The following is a 22,191-nucleotide window of genomic DNA, read 5'->3' on the forward strand; positions in this document are numbered from 1 at the left end:
TGTTAACCAGTTGCATTAGTTACCATGGAGCAGTAGCGAGTTTGACGTTCTGCAAACTTACATTACATATTATGTGCGTTATTAGAGGTCAGACTAATTGGAAGATGTGTGTATGATATAAACAAACCAGAAACCCCTCTCTTCCTGGAAAGAAAGCAGAAAACACACGTAATTAGGGAGCTGAACAGCTTCAGCTCCAGGTTGGAAAATGGCTATTTACCATTGTGGTTTTGTTTGACGTGCACGGGTACATGGTGCGGCCGGAGGAGTGGGATCAGTGTGGGACTGGCTCTGAAACGCACATGCCTGATGCAACTTGAGTGAAGTGCTTGTGATGTGCCACTGTGCTTTAGAGGCAGGTGACGGACGTTCTTCTCTGTTTGATATAATGATTAACCTTCTCAAGCCTTCAGCTCAAAGGAATCAAAGACTTTAGAAGGGAAAGTGAGAGATGAGTGTGCACAGAGGTCAGGAGAAGGAGAGAGTGGATGGGAAGAGAGGGGGATATGAAGGGACGGACGGAGGAGGGAGAGAGACAGCCAGGGCATAGACAAGGGGCAGAGGGAGAGAGGGATGTTCAAGGGAAATGGAGGTTAGAGGAAAAGAGGTGGGTGAAAGGGAGATTGAGTCACAGGGAGAGAAGTGGAGGGTGAAGGTGAAGAGAAGAAAGTAAGTATAGGCAGAACTGAGGTCAAAGAGAGAAAGCGTTAGAGGAAGAGTTGAAGTTTGAGAGTGGGGTAGAGAGATGATTGGGGGGGGGGGTTAAAACAAAAGTTAGGACAGATGGGCGTTATTTGGAGGAAGACTGAGTGTGGTGAAGAGACATCATATGAGACAGAAGTGAGAAAGACCGTAGCGGAGTAACGGAGAGAATCTGTGCCGTGGAGAAGCAGACAGAGAAGCAGGCTTCGTTTCGTCACTTGCGTGTGCATTAATAATGGAGCAGTCTGGTGGCGGTAGCCTTTAGATTCGGATTCTAAAGCAGGTCTGCGCAGCTCAGGTTGAGCCTTTGGCCTTTGTACACCATAACAATGAGGCTATATGATATCAGCTTTCATAAATGTTTGAAGAGAGGAGATGAAATATGAGTTCTGGCACTTGTTTGTGCAGAAAGATTAGTGTGCAATGGTGATCCATCAGTACTGGAGTGTAGCTTGATTTGATATGATTTCATGGGCTGTTTATTATTATCGTTATTGTTTTTATCATCAGCAATAGTATGTGGTAGTTTTAGTAGTAGTAGTCATGTTATGTTTTTGGGGAGTAGTGTGCTGTAGTGTGCTGCCTCTCTGTTGTATTTTTACTCTGTTTATTTTGTAGTGTATACAAAGAATTTGGAACTACTGAGATTTTGATATGTACCCCAAACCAACTGCTGTAGGATCTTAAAGGAAACCACAGAGATCTTTAACATAAAGTGAGTTCAGATGCACCTATTTTGCCCTTTCGAGACAAATATTAGCATTGCGTCCTCACCATCACTGGAGCCATTACAGATATTCAGTACAGATATACTGCACTGTTCTTCTACCATTTTCATATATGTGCCACGTGTGTTGTGCATTTAAGATACTTTTTTTTCAGTTAACAGAAGGCTGTGCTGTGAATGGTCTGGTAAGTAGCACTAAACAAGCTGCCTTACGATCTGTTTTTGTTTTGTTTTGTTTCCTTTTTGATAGTCACTGTATCATTTTGTGTTGGAATAATGGGTCTTTTTCTAATGTTAAGTGTTTAAGGCAATTTCCTGGAGCATCTCAAATCAGAGGTGTCCTTTTCCTTCTTTTGTATAACAAAGACTGACAGACTGACAAAGTGACTTGATTTGTGGAGAATGGAGTGCACTCAAGCCTTCCTGTGACGTGCTTTAAGCACTTAGTGACTTAGCAAAGTCACACTTTTTTAAAACGCAATCGAAAAAACACGGTCCATCAGTGGAAACTGTGTGTCTGTGTGGGACACTGACATTCACAGTTACTTCATCGTTCAGGAAGGATACGATAGCTAGTCGCAAGAGCGTGTGTGGTAGTCATTGGTGCATTGGTCATCGTTCATCTCTGTATCTTCCAGGCTTGGCAGTCAACCTCCAGTGAAAAATAGCCAGTGAAGTGTTTGCTTGGGTGCGCTCAGTATTCATAAATATACCTGTGGCATGTCGTGCACGTCCATCGAAGGATTTTATATTGGTTTCATTGTCCAACGCTCAATAAATTATTCAGGGAAACTTAATAATGTCAGGCTAATACTGATATTCAAAGGTAAAACTGTCATGGCAGGCTGAGGAAGGGGTGCATTTTAGAAAAACGCATGTGGTAAGCAGATCATACAGTGCAACAGAGCTCTTTCATACATGAAGGAGCTCTTTCATGTAGGTTCAGACACCGCTCACTATGTGGAAATGGAGGCATACCATCTCCTGTGCGAGTCTGTAGTCCTTGTGTCCTTGCTGAGGTCTCATTCCCTGTAAGTTGATGGACAAATGGACAGACACCTCAGTGGGAATTATCCATATACACTAGTTTCACTCTCTCCATTGTGGTGAAATGAAAGATATAGCATCGGCTTCATGGGCACTGGAAATCAGGCACTGATTAAAGTCCTCACTGGAGCTTTGGTTCGATGCTGTCCGGATCTGTTTACACACAAAATGTCAACCCCAAATATTTCGTAGGTTACAGTCTGCAAGGGGAAAGAGTTTGGAACCCCCCAGCTCAAGCTCAAGCTCTGTCATTAATGTCCAACAGTTTTTTTTCCTCTGTGTCTCCGGGCGCTACTTCTGACCAATCAGGCTTTTGCATTCCTGCTCTGCAGGTTTATGGGCTTTGCTTAGACTCTGTTAAAGCAGGCTGCGGCTCCGCCTGCATGAGATGTGGAGTACTTCACTCAAATGCATCCAAGCCCAATGGGGAATTTCTACCACTGTACAGTTGTAAATCCAACTGCAGTTTCACTGAAGGGTGGGTTTTTGAACACAGTCTAGGTGGGACATAAATAAAAACCCGTCTATTAATTGCAAGACACCAAACATTGTGTGGGCAGTAGACGGGTCAATTTTCGTCAACCTTCAACGCGACGATAAATTATTTTTCGAAACGAATTAAGCGGTTCGTCAGTACGCAATCGTCCCTGGCAACGGATCGGTCGCTGGCCCTATTTATTGCGCCGACAATGAAAGGGCCCGGCGAATGGAAGCCGAGCCGTCCAAAGGAAGCCCTCTGCAGTGGGGACAAGATCTGAGCGCGGGTGTGAAATTAACCGCGGCTATTCAAGCCCCTCACAAAGAACGCCGGCATTTGAAAGAAAGAAAAGGGGAGGGGGGAGGGGGAGAAAGGACTTCTGCCTTCCGCCGTACAAATTACCACTACAAATCCCCGGGACTCTGTCTATTAATAATGCAATTAGCACTCGCTGCCACATCGGACCACTCTTCTGCCCTCGACTTGTACTGCCTGTTCCTCTGGCACCTGCATGGTGGGAGGAGAAAGGCTCGCTTCATTGCTCACGGTCTGAACCAACTGGCCAGGGCTGCCACTAACGCATCCTTAACAGCCGTGACTACTCATGAATGATGTAAAAATTGCTGCGGAAATGTATCCTCAAAGTTCTACTTAAATTTTATCCCACTAATACAGTAGGCTAAGGGACTGGTGCAGCATTTTGTCTGTCTTCGTTTGTTTCGGGCTGGAGGATTCAAAATGGGATCAGCATGAATAGAGGGATCAGTCGTCTTTAGCTATGGTTGACAGGGCATAGTGGATACTGTGATAATACAAGCATGATATTTAGCAGGGAGACTAAACTGGAGAAAGTGGATATGAACCCTTTCCCTATATATATTACAGCAAGAGCTCTCTCCAATTTACCCACAATGCCCTTTGTCCTATTATTATTACATTAATTCAGTTATTTAATGCATTATACGGTATTGTTAATGAATTGACCGCTGAGCACATAATGTAATGTGTGAAAAAGCCGAGGTTACTTAAATTCATTACTCATACTTAAACACAAAGCATATTGAATCAAGTTCAGATGAATTGAGGCCTAAGTGAATTAGGGTGGGCATTAAGTCTGACAGCTGTTGTGCTTTGTCCTAAACCCTGGAAAAAAAAAAAAAAAAAAAAACTTTCCCTTTTCCATTACTTATACATCATCACAAGTTCAGTGGTCAGTGCAACTGAGAGAGAGAGAGAGAAAAACAATAAACCAAGAATTAATGAAACCCAAAGAGTGGCTTAAATTCACTACTTAAAGACAGGGCGAAATAGTCATTGGGGTTAGACCGAATCCCCCCTTTTAGTGTAGAATAAACCAATAACACAAAATATGATGCAACCTCGTGCCCTCCTGGGTCCTCTCTGTGGAATATTACATTTGTAGGGAGTGAGGATGCGGCAAAGGGAGTTAAATGACATGCCACTCACATGGATTATTTGTAGAACCTCCTTTGGGCCATCTAATAAAGTCCTTTCTCTGGGTTTATGTAAAATGTATCACGTAGCCACATTAGGCAGCTCTGAAATATAAATGAAGGGATTCGGGCTTAAGGCTTTAAAAAATCACTTTTGCTGTCATCTTCTTACATGGGCCGCTCTGGAACCGAGCCTCAAATGTCCGCAGCGGCTCTGAGCTCCTCTCCCAGTTAGAGCGCAGATAAAAAAAAAAAAAAAAAAAAAACGAGGCCTGAGCTGTGAGGAAATCTCCTCCATGTCCTTTTGTTTGTCACTCCACCAAATCGTATTTACCGCAGTCAAGCTCCTTTTTAGCGCGAGCTTCATGCCGCATTAGCCAGACACATTAGCCAAGGCCGGGTTTCATGATAGGTAGCTACACGTAATTAGGGCTCTGAAATTATGTAGTGACATTCGTGCAACTGCAGCACACAGCACGCCCCAAAATCTCATCAAAGTTATCTGCTTTTAGTCCTTGATGAAAGATGTGTGGTTTGAAAAGGGTTTCGGCAAATAAAGAAGTTCAAAATAACAGTATGCAATCAACCGCTCAAGCGAACTGAATTAATAGCAAGCTCCATTGAAACAGAACCCAGCATGAACAGTGGGTATTGCATGGCCAGGACTGGAGAACACCTCCACGAACATGACGAGGAAAAATTTTAGATTTCTGGAAAGTTCTGTTTGAATTCCATGTGTTTGAAAACTGTCTTGATCACAGAAAGTGACAGTATTTTTTTTTTTTTCCATTTTTCTAGGTTTGTTGAGATACTGTTGAGTAAACACCTATTAATAGTTTGGGGACAATCTGTTATTTCCGGTGGTGGTAACCATGTTCCGCAGAACGAGAGGCGAGACCCGAAAAGGGCAGTAAATACGCAGCCTGCAGTGAGAAGCACTTCAGAAGAGCTTGTTTACCTCCAGCCAGACCCATTAGAGGGCTGGAGAGCAGACATGTTCAGTGGGTGAGGAAGGACACTCGCTCTGTTGCTCCAAAAATGGAGCCAAAATGGCTTCTCTGCTGTGGGCTCAACTGCAGTGCTACAATAACAAAAACAACAACATGCTGGCAACAGGGCTAGACAGAAGTAGAGAGAGGGGAATGGTGAAAAAGAGCGGGAAGGGGAGAGAAAGGTGAAAGGTTCCTCCCCGGGTTTACATTACCAGTCGAAAGTTGTGACAGACCGACTCATAGAATGATTTTTCTTTTTTCTTTTTTGACTATTTCCCACCTTTTAGAATAATAGTAAAGACATCAAATCTATTAACACACACACGTAAAATTATGCAATGACAATTTAAGTGTTAAACAAATCAAAACTTATATTTTAGATTCTCCATAAGTAGCCAAAAAATATTTTTTCAAAAGAAATTTATACATAGTTGTCAACTTCACTGTTTATATTTGTCTAACATACAAATTTCAAGTATTGAAGCATAAGTCTTTAGGTCAGAATGTTTTTGAATGCATGTGTTCTATTATCTCAATAAGGTGTGTCCAACCTTTTGACTGGTACTGTATGTATGTCTTTCTCTCTTTCCACCTCTCTTCTCCTTGCTTTCTTACTGTCAGTCACAACTGAATCTTTAATATGACAAGATAATAAAGCCATGGCTCGCCAGTGTCTGTTTCAGTGGAGGTCACTCAAGGTCATACAATATATCAACCCAGGTACAACAATCACTCAGTATCCGTAACAAAACCAGCTTAGGAGTTATGTTATGTATAGCGAAGTTATGCTATGGTATGACAGCACGGCACTTTGTTGGTGCGCTCCTTAGAGGGAGCTGTGTGTGTCAGGAAGCAGGTTTAGAGAATTTATGTGTTGACACTTCTGGCGTCTGCAAATACAAATGCCGAGGCAGTCACAGACGGACACAGAACAATGCGGATCGATGCAGCGAGGGACTCGGGGGATCAATTAGAAAACACTCGCGCACAAGTGGTTGGACACATGAATGTGAACCGTATCGAGCTGTGCGGATCGATGCTCCGGATCCCAAGTGCGTCTCCGCCGTGTGGCCTCAGCTTCTCTTTTCCCAAATCCCTCCAGACCTGCCTCATGATGGCATCTGCAATATCAATGTGGATTTTGCAATTCCTTAGGAACAAAAGAGTCTGTCAAAGACCCCACATGCGAAATGACCAACATTGATACAGACATACATGCAGACACGCACACACCCACACACACGCACACACACCCACACACACACACACACAAACTGCACCGGTATGCACACTCACAGGCACAGAACATTCGCTGTCTCTGAGGAGACGCCTTGCTCTGATCCTGTTACCATGACGACAGGGCCTAGCTTGTCTTGAGGAATTCTCTCGGCCTGCCTCCTTTTTTTTTTTGCCATCTGGAAGAGGAAGAACATTCCCTCGGTCGGTGACGAGACGCAGTCGGCGGCTCGGCCGCGCGTCAAGCTGGGCGCCAAACTGGCTGTAACAGCACAGCCTTGGCTAGCGGAGGCTGCAGAGACTCACCAGTACAGCACAGCTTTCCATGGTGTTGCTCCCAACAATGCAATAAACGGGCATTGATTGCGACTCTCAGTATCGGAACAGATGCGGCAGCCTGGTTTCTGCCTGATTACACTCCAGCGTTCTGGATGCTGAAAAACATTGAAAAGAGAATCTAAGTCAGATTTTACTAAAGATTTACATGAATTTACATTCATATGAATAAATATCTCTTTGGTCCCTCTGGTGGTAAAAATTCATGTCTATTACACGTTGAGTGTCATAGATAGCTGAGAGTCCTACAGCGCCCCAGTTGTCCTGCAGAACTGAAGAGTTTGATGTCTTCAGTCTGATGCGTTGGTATAGCCGGATTCCGTGTTGGGATTCAAACATACAACCTTCTGGTTACGAGACCCTCCCAACCCAGCCCACTCTTCTTCATTATCAGCTACACTACAGCGCTGTTTTCTTTTACAACTACCTGTCTCAACACAGCTCTGAAAAAATGGCAGCAGTGACCCCAGCTTTTGGTGCTGGGTTTAGCGTTTCTCAGCCCATAGTGGAGCTGAGAGGCAGAGAACAGGGTGGCAGCGAAGGCACTAGTAGGACCGAGTACCCCGGTGACTGACACATCTCATTGTCACATTGTGGAAGTCTCCACAACACAAGCGGAGACCAGAGGTGGCCACCCAAACTGAAGTCCCCAAATCACAGCCGAGATTGGGGTCCTGTGAGATGTCATCAGGTGTGAATTTATCCTTTCTCAAACCTTTCTGGTCCCAGTTATTAGTATGCTGTCTTTCATATAGAGCTGCTCATTTCGTAATGCAATGCCAGGTATAACAGATTTGTTTATCTTAAGACCATAAGTAGTGTTTAAGAGTTTTGTGGATTTATAAATTCACACGTATTGTCATGCTGTAATGGATTTCAGAATTGCTTTTTTTTACAGTATAATGCCTCTGAATTTACATTCAAAAATGTATTTTATTTTGGCAAATGAGCCAATGACACAGTGAAAGCACAGGTTTAGGATAAGAGACCATTACATCCTAAGCCCACATCTGCTGAGGCAAGCACTGTAACTTGGGATGGGCATTTTATGTTGACACATTAAAGATATGCATGTATGTTTATTAATGTGGCTCAAATCACTGCTTAGGTTTTCATTATGTAAAATCGCCCTCCAATATGCACAACAGGAATGATAAATGTTTAAAAAATGCAAATTTATTTGCACTATTTCCATTTTTTTCCTACAGCAAATTATTGAAACGGGGAGGCAGGGGCTGTTGGATAAGATGCCTTCAAGAGGTATAATAAGATTTCTCATTTAACATAATATCATCACGTCTTATTTTAAGACTTTGACAGTATATAAATTAAAACAAAAATGTGCTGTAAGAAAATGTTTCTTAAACTCAGAAAACACTTTTAAACCTTACTATTATTAATCTTAGACATTCTTTTTTAAGAGGAAAGATCTTAAAGCAAGAAAAAATTGAATATTGCTCTGTGTGTTGTGAGATATGAATGGGGTGTTTTTGCTGCCCTGACAGCAATGGAGTAAGTGAGTTTCACGCCCAGCACGGCGCTGTGATGGATCTTACCAGCGACAGAGAGAGAGGGGGGGGGTTGTGCATTTCCCCTGTCAGCGAACCCGAGGCGAAATCCGTTTTGTCTGGAAGATAGGGAGGCCACCCAGGGGGGCTGGGGTTGTTTCGGCAGCACCCTGCCCTGCTGACCTCATGCCCTTTAGCGTCACCGCGACTGGGAGTCTTGGTTCGGCAGATTTGTTAACCCCCCTGACAGACCTCAGAGCTGAGCAGCCCTGCCGAATCTGACGTGTAGGTCACCGAGGGGGGACCCTGGCTTTGGTTGGGCGCCCCCAAACACCCGGTCCTTGGTGCATTCCACATCGCGCTGGTGGGCGAGCCAAACTGCCACCTGAACAAGATGCGGGGGGGGGGGGGACAGGAGCTGTGTCTGCTCTCGCTCTCAGGCCATGTCGCAGCTCTCCTCCCTGACGGAGAGGAATGGGGAAAAAACTCAGGCCTCAGCTGCACCGCAGGGCGCTCTGTCCTGAACTCTGGACGAGGAAGTTAATTTTTCTTGAAGGTTTGCTTTTTTGTTTCTTTTTCTGCATCTTGGGTTCCATTGCAGCTGATAATACCAAAAAACATGCATATATCAGAAATGGGGGGGGAAAAAAAACCCTCTTAGCTGCTTTAGTTCAGGAATGCTTGCTCACTCAAAAGGATGCTTTAAAGATGAAATCCTATTGTGGTTGCGTAACGCGGAGTCCTAAATTCTTGCCTTTCGGCAGGCAGCGCTGAAATGTCCTACTTTCAGAGCTGTGCATTTACGTGAGATCACTGGAGTGTTGGGAATTAATTGCTGAATTGTAAGTTGAACTCTGACGTAGGCTGCATGATTATGACCTTGTTTCATGGCGGTGGTTCAATTCACAGTCTCGCTCAGTGCCTCCTGTGACATCATCACCATGAGACAAAAGAACACAGACTGCACTGCCAAACGACCCAGGCCTCCTGCTCATCACTTTCTCCAGAAAGATGAGACCAACCTGCAAGCGTGACAGAGTCAAGCACCCTAACGCAGTCAAACTTTGGTGCCATGAACCACCGTTACAAAATGGCGGGGCGCAGTGAAAGCAGCTGTAGATCTTAGCTCATTTAGTGATGTCTGTTCGTTTAATAACGGCTGGCTGCTGTCAGCCCCTCAGGATCCAGATTCCTAGACACGCGCAACATTATCTGCAGTTAATGGCCAGTGTGTTGCCATGGAGAGGAGAACAGAGACGAGCCTTCGTGGAATAATATAACACAATAGACCTTTGTTTGTGTGTGTGAGTCTACTTTGCTATTATACAGTGGGGGACTTATTGAGTATCAGTGGGCTGGAGGGCCACAGTCAGGTTGCCATTACAGTTCTCCTTTTTCCAGATCTGGGAAAATGCCTTATATAGGTACAAACTAAGTGAATGAGGTCATTTTTCTCAGACTGTCTCCTCCGCATGGGAAACGACGTCCTCCCCCCAGAAGAGAAAGTTATGAAAACTGTGCATTTCCACATTCGTGCATTGCATCAGCAAGGAGTTTCAAAAGATCTAAGAAATTTAAACTCAAATCAGTAATGCGTGCTTAGCACTTCCAACTCTTAGCTGTGTTCCCAAATATTGCACATATTGACGTAGTGACTGGCAATGAGGCAACAATGATGTGCTTTCAAATGAAATTGCCCATGAGCCATGTGTATTCCTATAAAATATCCTTTAAGAAAAAAATTGTACTGTGCATCTGGGTTCCCTTTTTGAGAGCTGTTCATTTAGCTCTTTGTCAATATGTGCTTTTCACAGAATCTGTTGGGAGTAGTTAGCTACAGTATATGAATGAAACTCTCCATGAGACACTATAACCTCCACTAGAGATATGAGTCATAATTCTCTCGAAGATCCCTCTAGGAATAGATTCATTCTCAATTAACCAAAGAAAGAGAAAAGAGAAGAAGAAAAAAAATCCTTTGACAGAATTCCATTCTGCAAGCTTCATCAAAAGTCTTCAATCTCCAGTTCTCCCTCTGCCATTAATCAGTGATGAGGTTGTTCAGGGTGTTCAACGTGTTCATTGCTCAAAGTACATCTTTCTTCCCCATTGCAATTGTGACTAAGTGGTTTTCAATGGTTCTTTTTATTTGATTCTTTTGATCCAGTATTTTTGAGTGGCAGTAGAGAAGGCTGTGATGCCCTTGCTGTACACTGCTGTAGACGATGACAGTCCTGTTACACAGATGTGCGTTGGGGAAGCTTCTAAAGAGACTTAAACAAACTGCCCTTTTGGTTAATGCTGCGAGGGAGGCTCTCTCATTGGAGGGCTGAGGTATCAATCAGCTGTGGTGGGCGGATCAGCAGACAGGCTGTCTGAGTTGAGGCATAGCCGCTGTCAGAGTTAATGTCCCCCGTAACAGTCGATCTCTCATGATTCTGCCCATGGCGTTCCAAAATTAAATATTCGTGTTCACCCCTCTCCCTGTAAATTAGGTAATGGGCAAACATCCAGAGGCCTCATTTTTCTCAGTCCACAACTGAGAGAGGGGGGGAGAGAGGGGGAGAGAGAGAGAGAGGAGGGAGAGAGAGAGGGAGGGAGAGAGAGAGGTTGTCCCCACCAACCCCCTTCGCCTCATAGTGCAAAAGAATATTACATTCCATGTCTATTACTATGACTTTGCACTATGCTTCCATCACACGTTTGTTAAACAAAACTCAAGCTGAATGAATAAAGCAATGACTTTCCATTGTAACAAACGGATGTGAATATGACTATGACCTTGCGTGTAAGGATACTTCTGCCTAATGCAGAGCTTAGTATGTAAAAACCCCCGCACTGTATATTACTGTAGATTAGTAAAAGGGGTCCGCAACCTACAGAATACTGTCATCACCAATGTTGTAGATCAGTGTGAAGATTAAGCACTAACAATAAATCCTGGTCAGGTGACCCTTTCAAACAGACGCAGGCATACAGCTTGCAGGATTTTTAGTACATTCTTAAAAAGCCCATTATTTTTTCATAAATCGATTCGGAGCTGAAATTCATATGAATAAAAAAGACACTGATTTCCCGATGTTGAGTTGTAAATGATGGCATACAGAACAATAGGGCTATTCTTACAATACATAGTCACAATCAATCACAATAATCAGTGGATTACTCATGTTCCTTCTGTGCGGTATTCATATGAATTATTGAATTAATAAATTTGGGGGGAAAAAAAACTAAATAAATCTTCTGAAAAACGTGCATTTGGGAGGAGAAAGGACCATAACAGAGGAAAGTCTCACACTTATAAATTGGTGGCGTTCTGTAAAGACAGACAGTGTCATGACAGGAAGATGCTGCAAGGGATCCTCCCAAGAAATCTGCTTCAGACACCATCTCCAGTGGGTCATGAAAAATGACATGCAATAATGTGAAAGACATCAGACGCCCCTTCTGTGAGCTGCAGAGAGAACAAATTCTGTTGGCAGAGCCATCCACAGCCCCCCCAAAGCGCCCCAAAAACACATGTAACAAACTCAGACGTTGCCCTTTATGAGAACAGATGCGTTCAGCCAGGGAAAACTTCACGGTGGTGGAAGAAGGAGGAAAAAAAAATAATTAGAATGCGTTTGTCGGAGAACTTGTTTTTTCACAGTTGTGCCACATTTCCATTGAACTGAACCCAGAATATGAATGTATGTTGTGAACAATAACTTTGGACAGGAAGAGAGGTGGAAATTTCTGGAGGTGCATGTGAAACCGTCAACCCTCCATATTCCTGGGATGAGGTGGGAAATGAGGAGAGATGTCCCAGCAGACTCCCAGCGATGACTGAGTAAGAATAATTTCAAACGAAGGGCCGGGTCACGTGGTGTCTGTATCCAGGGTTTTGGCGTGGCATTGGCACATGTGTGAAAGGGCGTTTGGGGGGAACCGAAATCCCTTTTGAGACCCAGAGCAGCAACACCCCCCCCCCCCCCTTTTGGGCATGCGTGGTGGCCCAGCACACTTTGTCAGCCTTGAGACATGAGAGAGACCACTGTGCTGAGGCCAGGATAAATGAGTGTGACCGAACAGACCGGTGGCAAGCATGACTCACTCAGGCGGCCACCGTGTGATGCAGACGCTGGCAAAAGCAGTGACTCAGAAACCATTCCCTCCTGTGCTGTGGTTATGGGTCCCAGGTGGACACATGTCTCTCAGGCCTGGAACCACATGGCAAGCCAATCATAGCTAGGCCTGAAACGGGCAGAACCATTGTGTGATACCAGGCTCTTCTCCAGCAATTTCATCCCTGAATCCTCCAGGTTTTTGCATCTTGACCTATTGGGCTTTTGACTGTCACACATGGCATAAAACCACACATTTGGCTCAGAAGTAGTGTGCAAAAGGTGTGTGGTGTTCTTGCACAGTGACCTATAACAGCATTTGATGTATTCTCATTCTAACCCTCTGTATCAATCTCACTATTTGCTGATCAATTGGTGGCCAGCCAGAAGGTTTTTATTGGGAGATTATGACAGGATCTGATTAAAAAAAGCCCTAGTACCACCAGTCAGGTACAGCCTCCAGACTAAACAGGTGTGCCTTTCAGAACAGGTTATCTCCATCAACCTGCTAATCCCTTTGATGCGCACGAGTGTGTCAATATGCGCGTTTGGCTGCTGCGGCAACCTCTGCCTGCTGTGTAAAAATAGCAGCGAGGCACGAGCAGCCGGGGCAAAGCTCACGTTCTCACTTAGCGACGTTCCATCAGGCGGGCCGCAGTGACACGGCATCTTTTTTACTCCGTTTCTAAATCTCTCCCTCCCTCTCCCTCTCCCTCTCCCTCCCTACTCGATCTCTCTCTCTCTCTGTCTCTGTCTCTGTCTCTCTCCCTGTCTCTCCCTTGCTATCTCTCCCTGTCTCTCTCTCTCCCCATCTCTCTCTCTCTCTCTCTGTCTCTCTCTCGCTCTCTGTCTCTCCCTCTCTCTCTCTCCCTCTGTCTCTCCCTCTCCCTCTCTCTCTCTCTCTCTCTCTCTCTCTCTCTCTCCCCCTGTCTCCCTGTCTCTCCCTCTCTCTCTCTCTCTCTCTCTCTCTCCCTCTCCCCCTGCTCCCAGAAATAATCTCAGTGTTATTTGCTTGCTGCCTCGGGGCAGTGCTGCAGTTCCACTGAGAGAACACGCGTTAGAAATTTAAAGTAATCCATGGAGAGAGATTTTGTACCGTGGACCAGTTTAGTCATCTTATGTTCTTTGAACTGAAAAACGTGTTGTCATTTCTTTTGTCACAGGTATTTTTTTTTTAAATAGCTTGCTGTTTTTTTCATTCAATTCAAAGCATTCACTACGTAGGTCTACCAGTAACAGAATACCAAACTACGTTAGGCTACATTAAAAATTTCTATTCCTATCATTGAGTGCAGCACCAATAGAATATTTAAACTCTCAAACTGATTAAGAGATTGGCAACACCTTTGTCTAATCCCAGCAGAGGCATGCAGTGTATAACATTTGGCACACAAGCTAAATTCTGCACAGGTTTTAATCCTTCTTCTCAGTTTTATTTTATTCTCCATTGCCGTAGCGTTTTCTGCACTGTGTAGTGTGCTCTTCAGTAAATTGCTTGCTCTGAGCAATGATGATCCAATCATGGATAAAAACATCATGTAAAGGCTATATTTTTACCACATCTGTGCTTGTTTTTACCTTTTTTTCATTTGCTTCCACTCAATCAAATCCAACAAACCATCAGTACACAACCTTCAGGATTAAATTAGGTTAAATGTTTTGCCTGTCAAAACTTCAATTACCTGCATGTTGAATTATGAGCATGGCTTCCCAGCATACGCTGCAGAGATGAGTTAATTGTTATAATATACAGTATGACTGGGTTCACCTTATTGTCTTTGTCCTCTTTGTCCTCTTCAGACTGTTTAAAAATCACCTGCTGTCGATGCCTGTGAAAAGAAAAAAAACAATTTGCAATTTGTAAAGAAATTACTTTCTTTCCATTTCACTTTCAGTAAATATTATATTTCTGTATTACACCGACATGTTTATACTGCAGGTGACAAAGTGTTTAAATCCTCAGAATGGTCTATGACATATTTATTTTTAATCTGTGTGATTTATGCTTCATGGAATCAGAAGAAAAAATCCCATTGCATGGGATTGGCTAGTTTCCACTAGAGTGGATCTCTGTTGACTCTTAATTAACATCAGAGAATATCAAGCTTTGAGCTAAACAGGGCCCTTGTTATCTGTGACCTCCGAAACAAAGCGGAACTCGTTCCCTCGAAACATTTCACTTCAAAGGTACTAATTACCCGACCGAAAAGGAAACGGCAAGGGAAGGAAAAGAAAAGAAATGGCAATCGAGAGACGCTGCAGGGGAGAAGATCCAAAAGGGTCAAAAATAGATGCGCAAACAGGCCGCTGTCTAGCCGGGCAGCATTCTCTGGCTGGCTGGTCTCCAGATGTGTCACCGCTGTCAAGATGACAGCTCCGCCCTTTGACACCGAGTTACTCAGACAGCAAAATCCTAATGTCTGCAGGTCTCATCTAAGCGGCACGGGAGTGGTTGGTGTCGCAAGAACGGTTTTCAATTAAAGAAAGGGGGGTAAAAAAAGAAAAAAAGACCAACCCTAACCGGACTGCGCTTAATTGCGACACGAGGGTATCCTCGGGGACCGTTTACATGCTTGCTGGCTGCGGAGGGCTGCCGGCACTTTCTGCACCGAGCGTAAGCTGTCACCTTGCCGCGTGTCCTCGGAGAGGATCAGACAGCAGAGAGGAGGGTGGCCCGGTGACCCCTGCCCAATGCCTGTCCGCTGTCAGTAAATATTAATTCAGACACTGTGAGGAGCTCAGAAAGCATGAAAGCATGGGAATGCTCACCCATGCGTGGTGAATATGATTCTGGTGTCGTACACGTCATCTCTCTGGTACTGCTGCTATGACCACCAGTTATATGTGGTAGTGGTGTAGCATGTGGTAAGGAGCAGGGCTTGTAATAGAAGGATTGCTGGTTTGATTCCCTGCTGAGGCACTGCTGTTGTGCCCTTGGGCAAGACATTTAACCCACAGGTGCCTCAGTAAAATATCCAGCTGTATAAATGGATAAAATTGTGGTCTGTATAGGTCACTCTTAATGAGATGGTCTGCTAAATGACAATAATGTAATAATGTATAATGTATATACAAAGTGAATGCCAAGTTTTGCGATCTCAGAAATGCTGAAATTGTTTAAGAGAATGTGCCAGTGCAGACCACGTCGTGCCGATGGTCCCCCATCAGCCCTTGACCGTGTTTGCCTTGACCGCTGTCTCTTCCTGCACGTGGTTCGAGCGCATCAGCATCATGGTGATCCTGCTGAACTGCGTGACCCTGGGCATGTACCAGCCCTGCGAGAACATCGACTGCTCCTCTGACCGCTGCCAGATACTGCAGGTGAGGGTTCGCTCGTCTGTGTGCTGTGCTGTTACACCTGCTGCACTGAGCAACACGGCTCTCTCTCCCTCTCTCTCTCTCCCTCTCTCTCTCTCCCTCTCTCTCTCTCCCTCTCCCTCTCTCTCTCCCCCTCTCTCTTTCGCGCTCTGTTTCATTTAGCAATACTGCACTTTCTATCTGCCGTTTTCCTCCAGCAAAACTGCTTTCTCTCTGTCGCTTTCTCTCTGTTTTGTTGAGTAATACTGCTCTCTTTCTCTCTCTCTCCCTCTCTCTCTCTCTCTCGCTCTTTCTCTCTCTTGCTCTCTTTCTCTCTCTTTCTCTCTCTTGCTTTCTGTCTGTTTTGCTTTGCAACACCGTGCTCTTTCTCTGTCTTTGTCACATTCTTGCTGTGTGATATTTTGATTAATCTCTTTAATGTTTTCATGCATGCTACAGGTAGCCCATGCCTCACACTTCCCCGGCAAACACTAATGCTCATTTGCTGTCATCACTCTCTACGCATCCATCCTTTGTGTTCACTGCAGTGTGTTACCATTGCGCATGCATTAAATAACAACCTCATGCCTGCTATTAAATGTAAAAGTCAGACAGTCAGTGAATATTTCCACAGGGCATTTTAATATTCTGCTGAATATTTTCTGTGGTCCTCCGTGCTCGTTCCTGCTCATATTTAATCATGATAATGCTGTAAGCACTCATAATGATCTGATGTGCCAGAGAGACACGCTTGTTTGTTTCGTACAATGCTTTCTTTCCTCTCGGGGAGGCAGGGATGGACACTTGTGTGAGGGGGAGCTGTTCCACAGCTAGGCCAGAGAGCGGTCAGGCTCCACGCATGTGGAGGACTACCAGGTTAATCCAGTGAGGGACTCAGCTCCTCCGCTGATATGCCCTCTTCACCCCTTGTCCAGGTTCAGCAGCAGATTAAGCTGGTGCATCCTCAATGCAGGTAGAATGCAGAGTGTGCCCTTATAGGTATCTCAGTGCTGAATCCCTCGCGCCTCACACCGTTACCTCATGGAAGTCACACAGCACTTATCACATTCCCATACACTGCCAATGCTGTTCCAGAAGCATGTCAGTAATATGGTGTGTGGGCGGCAGTGTAGTGCAGGGCTTGTAACTGAAAAGTTGCCGGTTCGATTCCCTGCAGGGGCACTGCTGTTGTACACTTGGGCAAGGTGCTTAACTCAGAATTGCCACAGTGAATATCCAGTTGTATAAATGAAAAATGTATAAAAAAAAACTGTAACCTATGTTGGTTAAGTTGCTCTGGATAGGAGTGTTTGCTAAATGCCAGCCATTTCTTTTTTATTCAGAAGAACTTTTGCTCACCCCCTAATGTTAAATATGCAATGAGTGTTGTACTCCACAAAATGCTCTATAGTTGAATAAGTGTGTTGGTGCCAACACAATCTGTTAAAAATCTACATACATTTTGCTTAGTTGTAATAAAATTGAGGGCTGAGGTAAGATCAGGGCTTGGATGAGATGTATATATTATTAGAAGGGTTCATTCAAGGGTTATGTAGATAACCACCTCTCACATATTTTCCACAATAGTTACTTTGTAGTAAGAAATATGTATGTAAAAAAAAAGATATAGTTATTACAATGTAATAAGGTAACTATATGCAAACAAGAATAAAGATACTTGAACTACTAGATACTTGATACTGATACTCTGTCTCAGCATATGCCCCTAATATCCATGTATCCGAGTGCTTTAAAGTTTGATCCTAGTTCTTTGAAATGCTCAGTGGAAAGTTGCTGCTGGAGTCCTGTTGTGTTTTGAGCAGATGGATCAGGATGAGATTGTGTTGTGAAACAGCCTGCTTTCCTCTAGAATTTGCATGCTGCTGTTTTTGTTTCACTCTAGGTTTTAAATGCCACTCATTTAGATGCTGTTGCTGTTGCTTAGGAAAGTGGCAGAGCGTGACTATGGTTGCTCAGTGTATATTAAACCGGTCTACAGTTACACGGGTTTGTTTAACAAAGCGCATGCTCTACAACACCTTGGATGTTTTCCTCTCTGGCTCCGAATTACCTGTAAGCCAGGGCCGTCAGCCCTATCCCCTTCTCCCATGCCCCACCACCCTTGGGGAGGGAGGGGGGGGGTGGGCGGGTTGCTGGAACTCTGGGAATGTTTTGGGTCATTGTTCCATCAGAGCTCTGAAAACAAGCTGCAAATCCACCAAGGCTGTGTTGGGGGGGGGTAGGAACAAAAAAATGTCACAGGCAGCATAATTTAGCATGCCTCTTCACCATGCGGTCCTCCTGGCCTCGGCCTCCGCCAGAAACACCGCCCTCTTGCGCTCCCATTCCCCTCCATCCCTAACAGCCATTTTGCTGGGGTCGCAGTGTTCTCCTCTGAGCTGCTGCTGTCACGGGTTAAGGATGGTTAAAAATGGTTAGAGGGTTCTGAGGCGCGCTAAACAATTCAATTAAACAGACATGCAGCTTCGTCTTTTCCGCCCGTGGGCTTGGGACGGCGCCGAGCGGATGCAAGCGGATGGGGCGTAAATAGAAAACGCAGAGGCGGGGGTGGGGGGGCTCTCGTTAGGCCCTTTTTTTTCTCCGCAATTTCACGCAGAGCGCCATATGTCACGTGTCGTATGTTGCGGAGACTGACCGGTGGAAGAGGCCCAGGGCAGGTGCCAGAGGAAGTGCAGCCTGTTCCATTCAGTCGGGGGAATTGGAACGCCCACCCGCGCCTCTCCTGGCTCGCTCCACACCAGCCCGATCGGGCGTGGCCACTTTGGCGCACACACAGCGACAGCCTATCTACAGGCTGCTCTTTGCGTGCTTGGTTAAACAAAGTCGGCTGTGAGATTGTGGACCACAAGAGGAGGGTGAGGTAGTGAGAGATTGGTGTGACTTTGAGAGGCCAAACAAAGGAATGCAAAATTAAAATCACCTTCAGCTATTTATACAATTCAGTACAGTTTGCAGTCACTCTCCATAAATGATGGACATTGATGGTGTTTACACAGTAGAAGAAATACCCGTTTGACAGCTTCAATGAGCTGCCAGTTGATTTGTTTCTCATGATTAACGATTTGATCAAACTTACAGCAGGCTTAAGTGTCTTTATGAATAAAAATGAAGTGCACTTGGACGTCAGATCAAAGTGTGGTCATATAAAAGCTGTCATCAGTATGAAGAAACTGAGACTTTGAATAGAGGATGTACGCTTTCCAGGTCCTTCTCCGTCATTGTCCCCTGTTGGTGGAATGAACTTCCACACTTTCGTTCCACATATTCGTTCTGCTGAGTCCCTCACTATCTTCAAGAAAAAGCTGAAGAGAGAGCTCTTCTGTGGTCACCTGACCACCTGAAACACTATCACCTAATGCAATTTCTTATATTGTAAACTTCGTTTTCAATTAAAAATGCAGTTTATCTCTACCAGCTAGGTTGTATCTTGTCTGGCCAGCTATTGAAATGTGGTCTTGCTGCCCTTTTAATATTGTCTACTCCTTATATGGCTTTTTGCTTGTGTTGTACTCTGCCTGACTTGTAAGTCACTTTGTATAAAAGCATCTGCCAAACGAATAGATGTAAATGTACATGCACAGTTACGTATTACTCCACATCTCTGCTCCTTCTCTTAGGGCAATCCGCTGTGGGCAGTTGTCCAGATCTGTTGTCTTTTTCTGTGTCCCCCCCTGCAGGCGTTCGATGCTTTCATCTACATATTTTTTGCACTGGAGATGGTGGTGAAGATGGTGGCACTGGGGATCTTCGGCCGGCGCTGTTACCTGGGAGACACCTGGAACAGGCTGGATTTCTTCATTGTGATGGCAGGGTAAGGCTCTGAATTACTCCTAACTGAGTCACACTGCTATTCAAAGCGATGCGATAACCATATGTAATGGTTAACCAGCAGGTACATGACAGATAAACCGTATCACTGGATATCAGCGCTGCTCTCCATGATGATCCATGGAGTTTTTTTCTTGTGTTTGTTCTCCCTCTCGCGTTTCCCTTTTAAAGAAGGCTTTTTTAAAAATCGCTGATTGATATGCAAATCCCTGAAGGTATGATCAAACAGACCATTGCAGTAAAAGATTTTGCAAACTAAATGACATTTTTAACACCACTTCCATCATTTTCCAAATTTAGGCTGTTTTTACATATAATTTCCTTCAGCCAGCCAGGATGTCTCAAAAGGTCTTTGTGAGAATTTTTTTTTTTCATTTATGCCTGTTTTATTATGATATCTCTAATGAAAAGAAGCTTTTAAATCAATTGGCAGGTAGTATGTGGAAAGGAATCAGAGGTGATTTCGGGTCTGATTGCGGCGCTGAAGGGCTCAAAGGTCAGCGGTTCTCGTTTTCACTGTCAGCTTGAGAAAAGTGGAGACACATCCACATTTGCTCCAGCACAGAAAGGCTTCACCTTGACTCTGAACCAGACTGATTGACGGTCCGGGGGTGCAGGCTTTTCAACCCAAAGGTCCAGTAGAGTAACCACAGTCGAGTAACTACAGTCTGACTCCAACACACATTACAGAGGTTCAGCTCATATCTTCAGTGTTCCTGAGGCGATGTGACTCCGCGACACTCAGAGGGTCAGGGGTGCGCCCCTGTCCCCTGCTGTGAGGGAGCGTTTGCACCTCTCCAAGGATCAACCCTCCTGAGTGCAAAATAAGACTGAATGCATACGTGCAGCTCTCTGAGGAAATCGATTACCGTGTCAGGAAAGTCGTGGGTTTTTTATGGGTCGGCGCAGAGCCCCTTCTTCCCAGCAGACGCTATTCAAACCTGTAGATTTCCTCGCACGCGGTTAGAGTAAAGACTTCATTACGTATGCATTAGTGAGCACCTTTCTTATGGCTCTCCTATGAGCCCCTATCAGCACCCGCTGATTGATTCATATTTCATACACAAATCCTCACAGAAAGCCCTCCATCCTGATGGCTGCCTTGTCTGACGGCCGCAAAGTGGTGTGGAGGCCTGCATCGAATAAAGGTTTCAGTTTCCTAATGCTACACAGCTACTCCTGATGTTATCCAGGATTCTGAGCTAAGCATATGCACGTACACACTCACACACACACACACACACGCGCACACACGCACACACACACACTTCATTTTTCACCACATTTTTTTCCCTAAACTATTATTTTTACAGATAAAATGCCATCCGCTGTTATGGCTGAACATCACTCGACACACATACACACTTAAACGTATTTACAAGGAGGCAGAGGTGGGTGAGAGGGAATTATGCAAAAAAGAAATTTAGAGAGGGAATCAAGGACAAATAGGGAGAAGGGAGAGAGGGAAAGTGGAAAAGAGCGGAAGGGGGAGAGGGAAGATGTGAAGCTGTCTATGCTAACTGTGCTTATGAGTGACAGAGACTTTGTGTGTGTGTGTGTGTGTGTGTGTGTGTGTGTGTGTGTGTGTGCGCGCGCGCGCACATGTGTGTATGTGTCTGTGCTTGCGCGCGCGTGTGTGTGCGTGTGTGCGCGCGTGTGTGTGTGTGTGATGTGAGTGGGGGAGAAAAAGGCCACCAAACCATTTTTTCTATTTCCAGGAATCATTGAATTAGCAATTAAAATCATTTGGACTGGGTGTGGGAGACTGTGGCAGCAGTAAGAACAGTGTCCGAAATTAAAGCTGACGTTCCCCCTTGAGTTCCACGAATGTTCTCCCAGGGCAAAGCACATATTCTACCTTCCCTCAGTATGATATCACTGCAGATTACTGAGCTGTGCATTCATGCAAAATATTCTGCTCAGATATATCATTTTTTTTTAAAATGGGAGGATTAAAGACTAAAAATGTGAACAGGCACTGCAGGGATGGATTTTTGAATTTTGTCAAAATATAAATATACTGCAGAGTACATAACGACCCACTCCCCAGTAAATAGTAGAATGCACTGGGATGACTCTGTTGGGAAGTGAACCAAACTGAGGAAACAATGTATCATTTCAGGCAGGGACGCTTTGCTTTTCTTGGGTCAGTGACAGAGGCCAATTGACCTGCTGCAATATTTCTTCCAGAATGTTCTCTCTTCAGCGTTTTTACGGCTTCTTATAAAGTTTTGTGGCACACTTAATGGCAGGCTAATATAATTGTGGTTTTAGCTTGATTATTTCATTGTTTCACCTGTGACTGAGGAAACTGTTGTGCATATAGATTAGCCAGTATCTCTGTTTCTCAAGCAGTGTCAGACAGGCAATCCAGATATTCATGTGTCAGGTATGTCCTCATCAGAGTAAACGCATGCATTTAGACTAAAACTAGTTTGATTTTATGTGTTTTTTTTTTTTAA

At 44.6% G+C, this 22,191-nt stretch overlaps 1 protein-coding gene across 1 annotated transcript in view; it reads left to right on the forward strand.

Moving 5' to 3' along the window:
- Positions 1 to 22,191, forward strand: part of LOC118794540 (voltage-dependent T-type calcium channel subunit alpha-1I-like) — a 114,093-nt gene that overhangs the window by 24,745 nt on the left and 67,157 nt on the right. Inside the window, exons 2-3 of the mRNA XM_036552799.1 lie at positions 15,793 to 15,904; positions 19,579 to 19,712. Of these exons, the coding sequence (XP_036408692.1) occupies positions 15,793 to 15,904; positions 19,579 to 19,712 (246 nt within the window). The remainder of the gene's footprint in view (positions 1 to 15,792; positions 15,905 to 19,578; positions 19,713 to 22,191) is intronic.

This window comes from Megalops cyprinoides, chromosome 19 (assembly GCF_013368585.1).
Source record: "Megalops cyprinoides isolate fMegCyp1 chromosome 19, fMegCyp1.pri, whole genome shotgun sequence".
NCBI lineage: Eukaryota > Metazoa > Chordata > Actinopteri > Elopiformes > Megalopidae > Megalops > Megalops cyprinoides.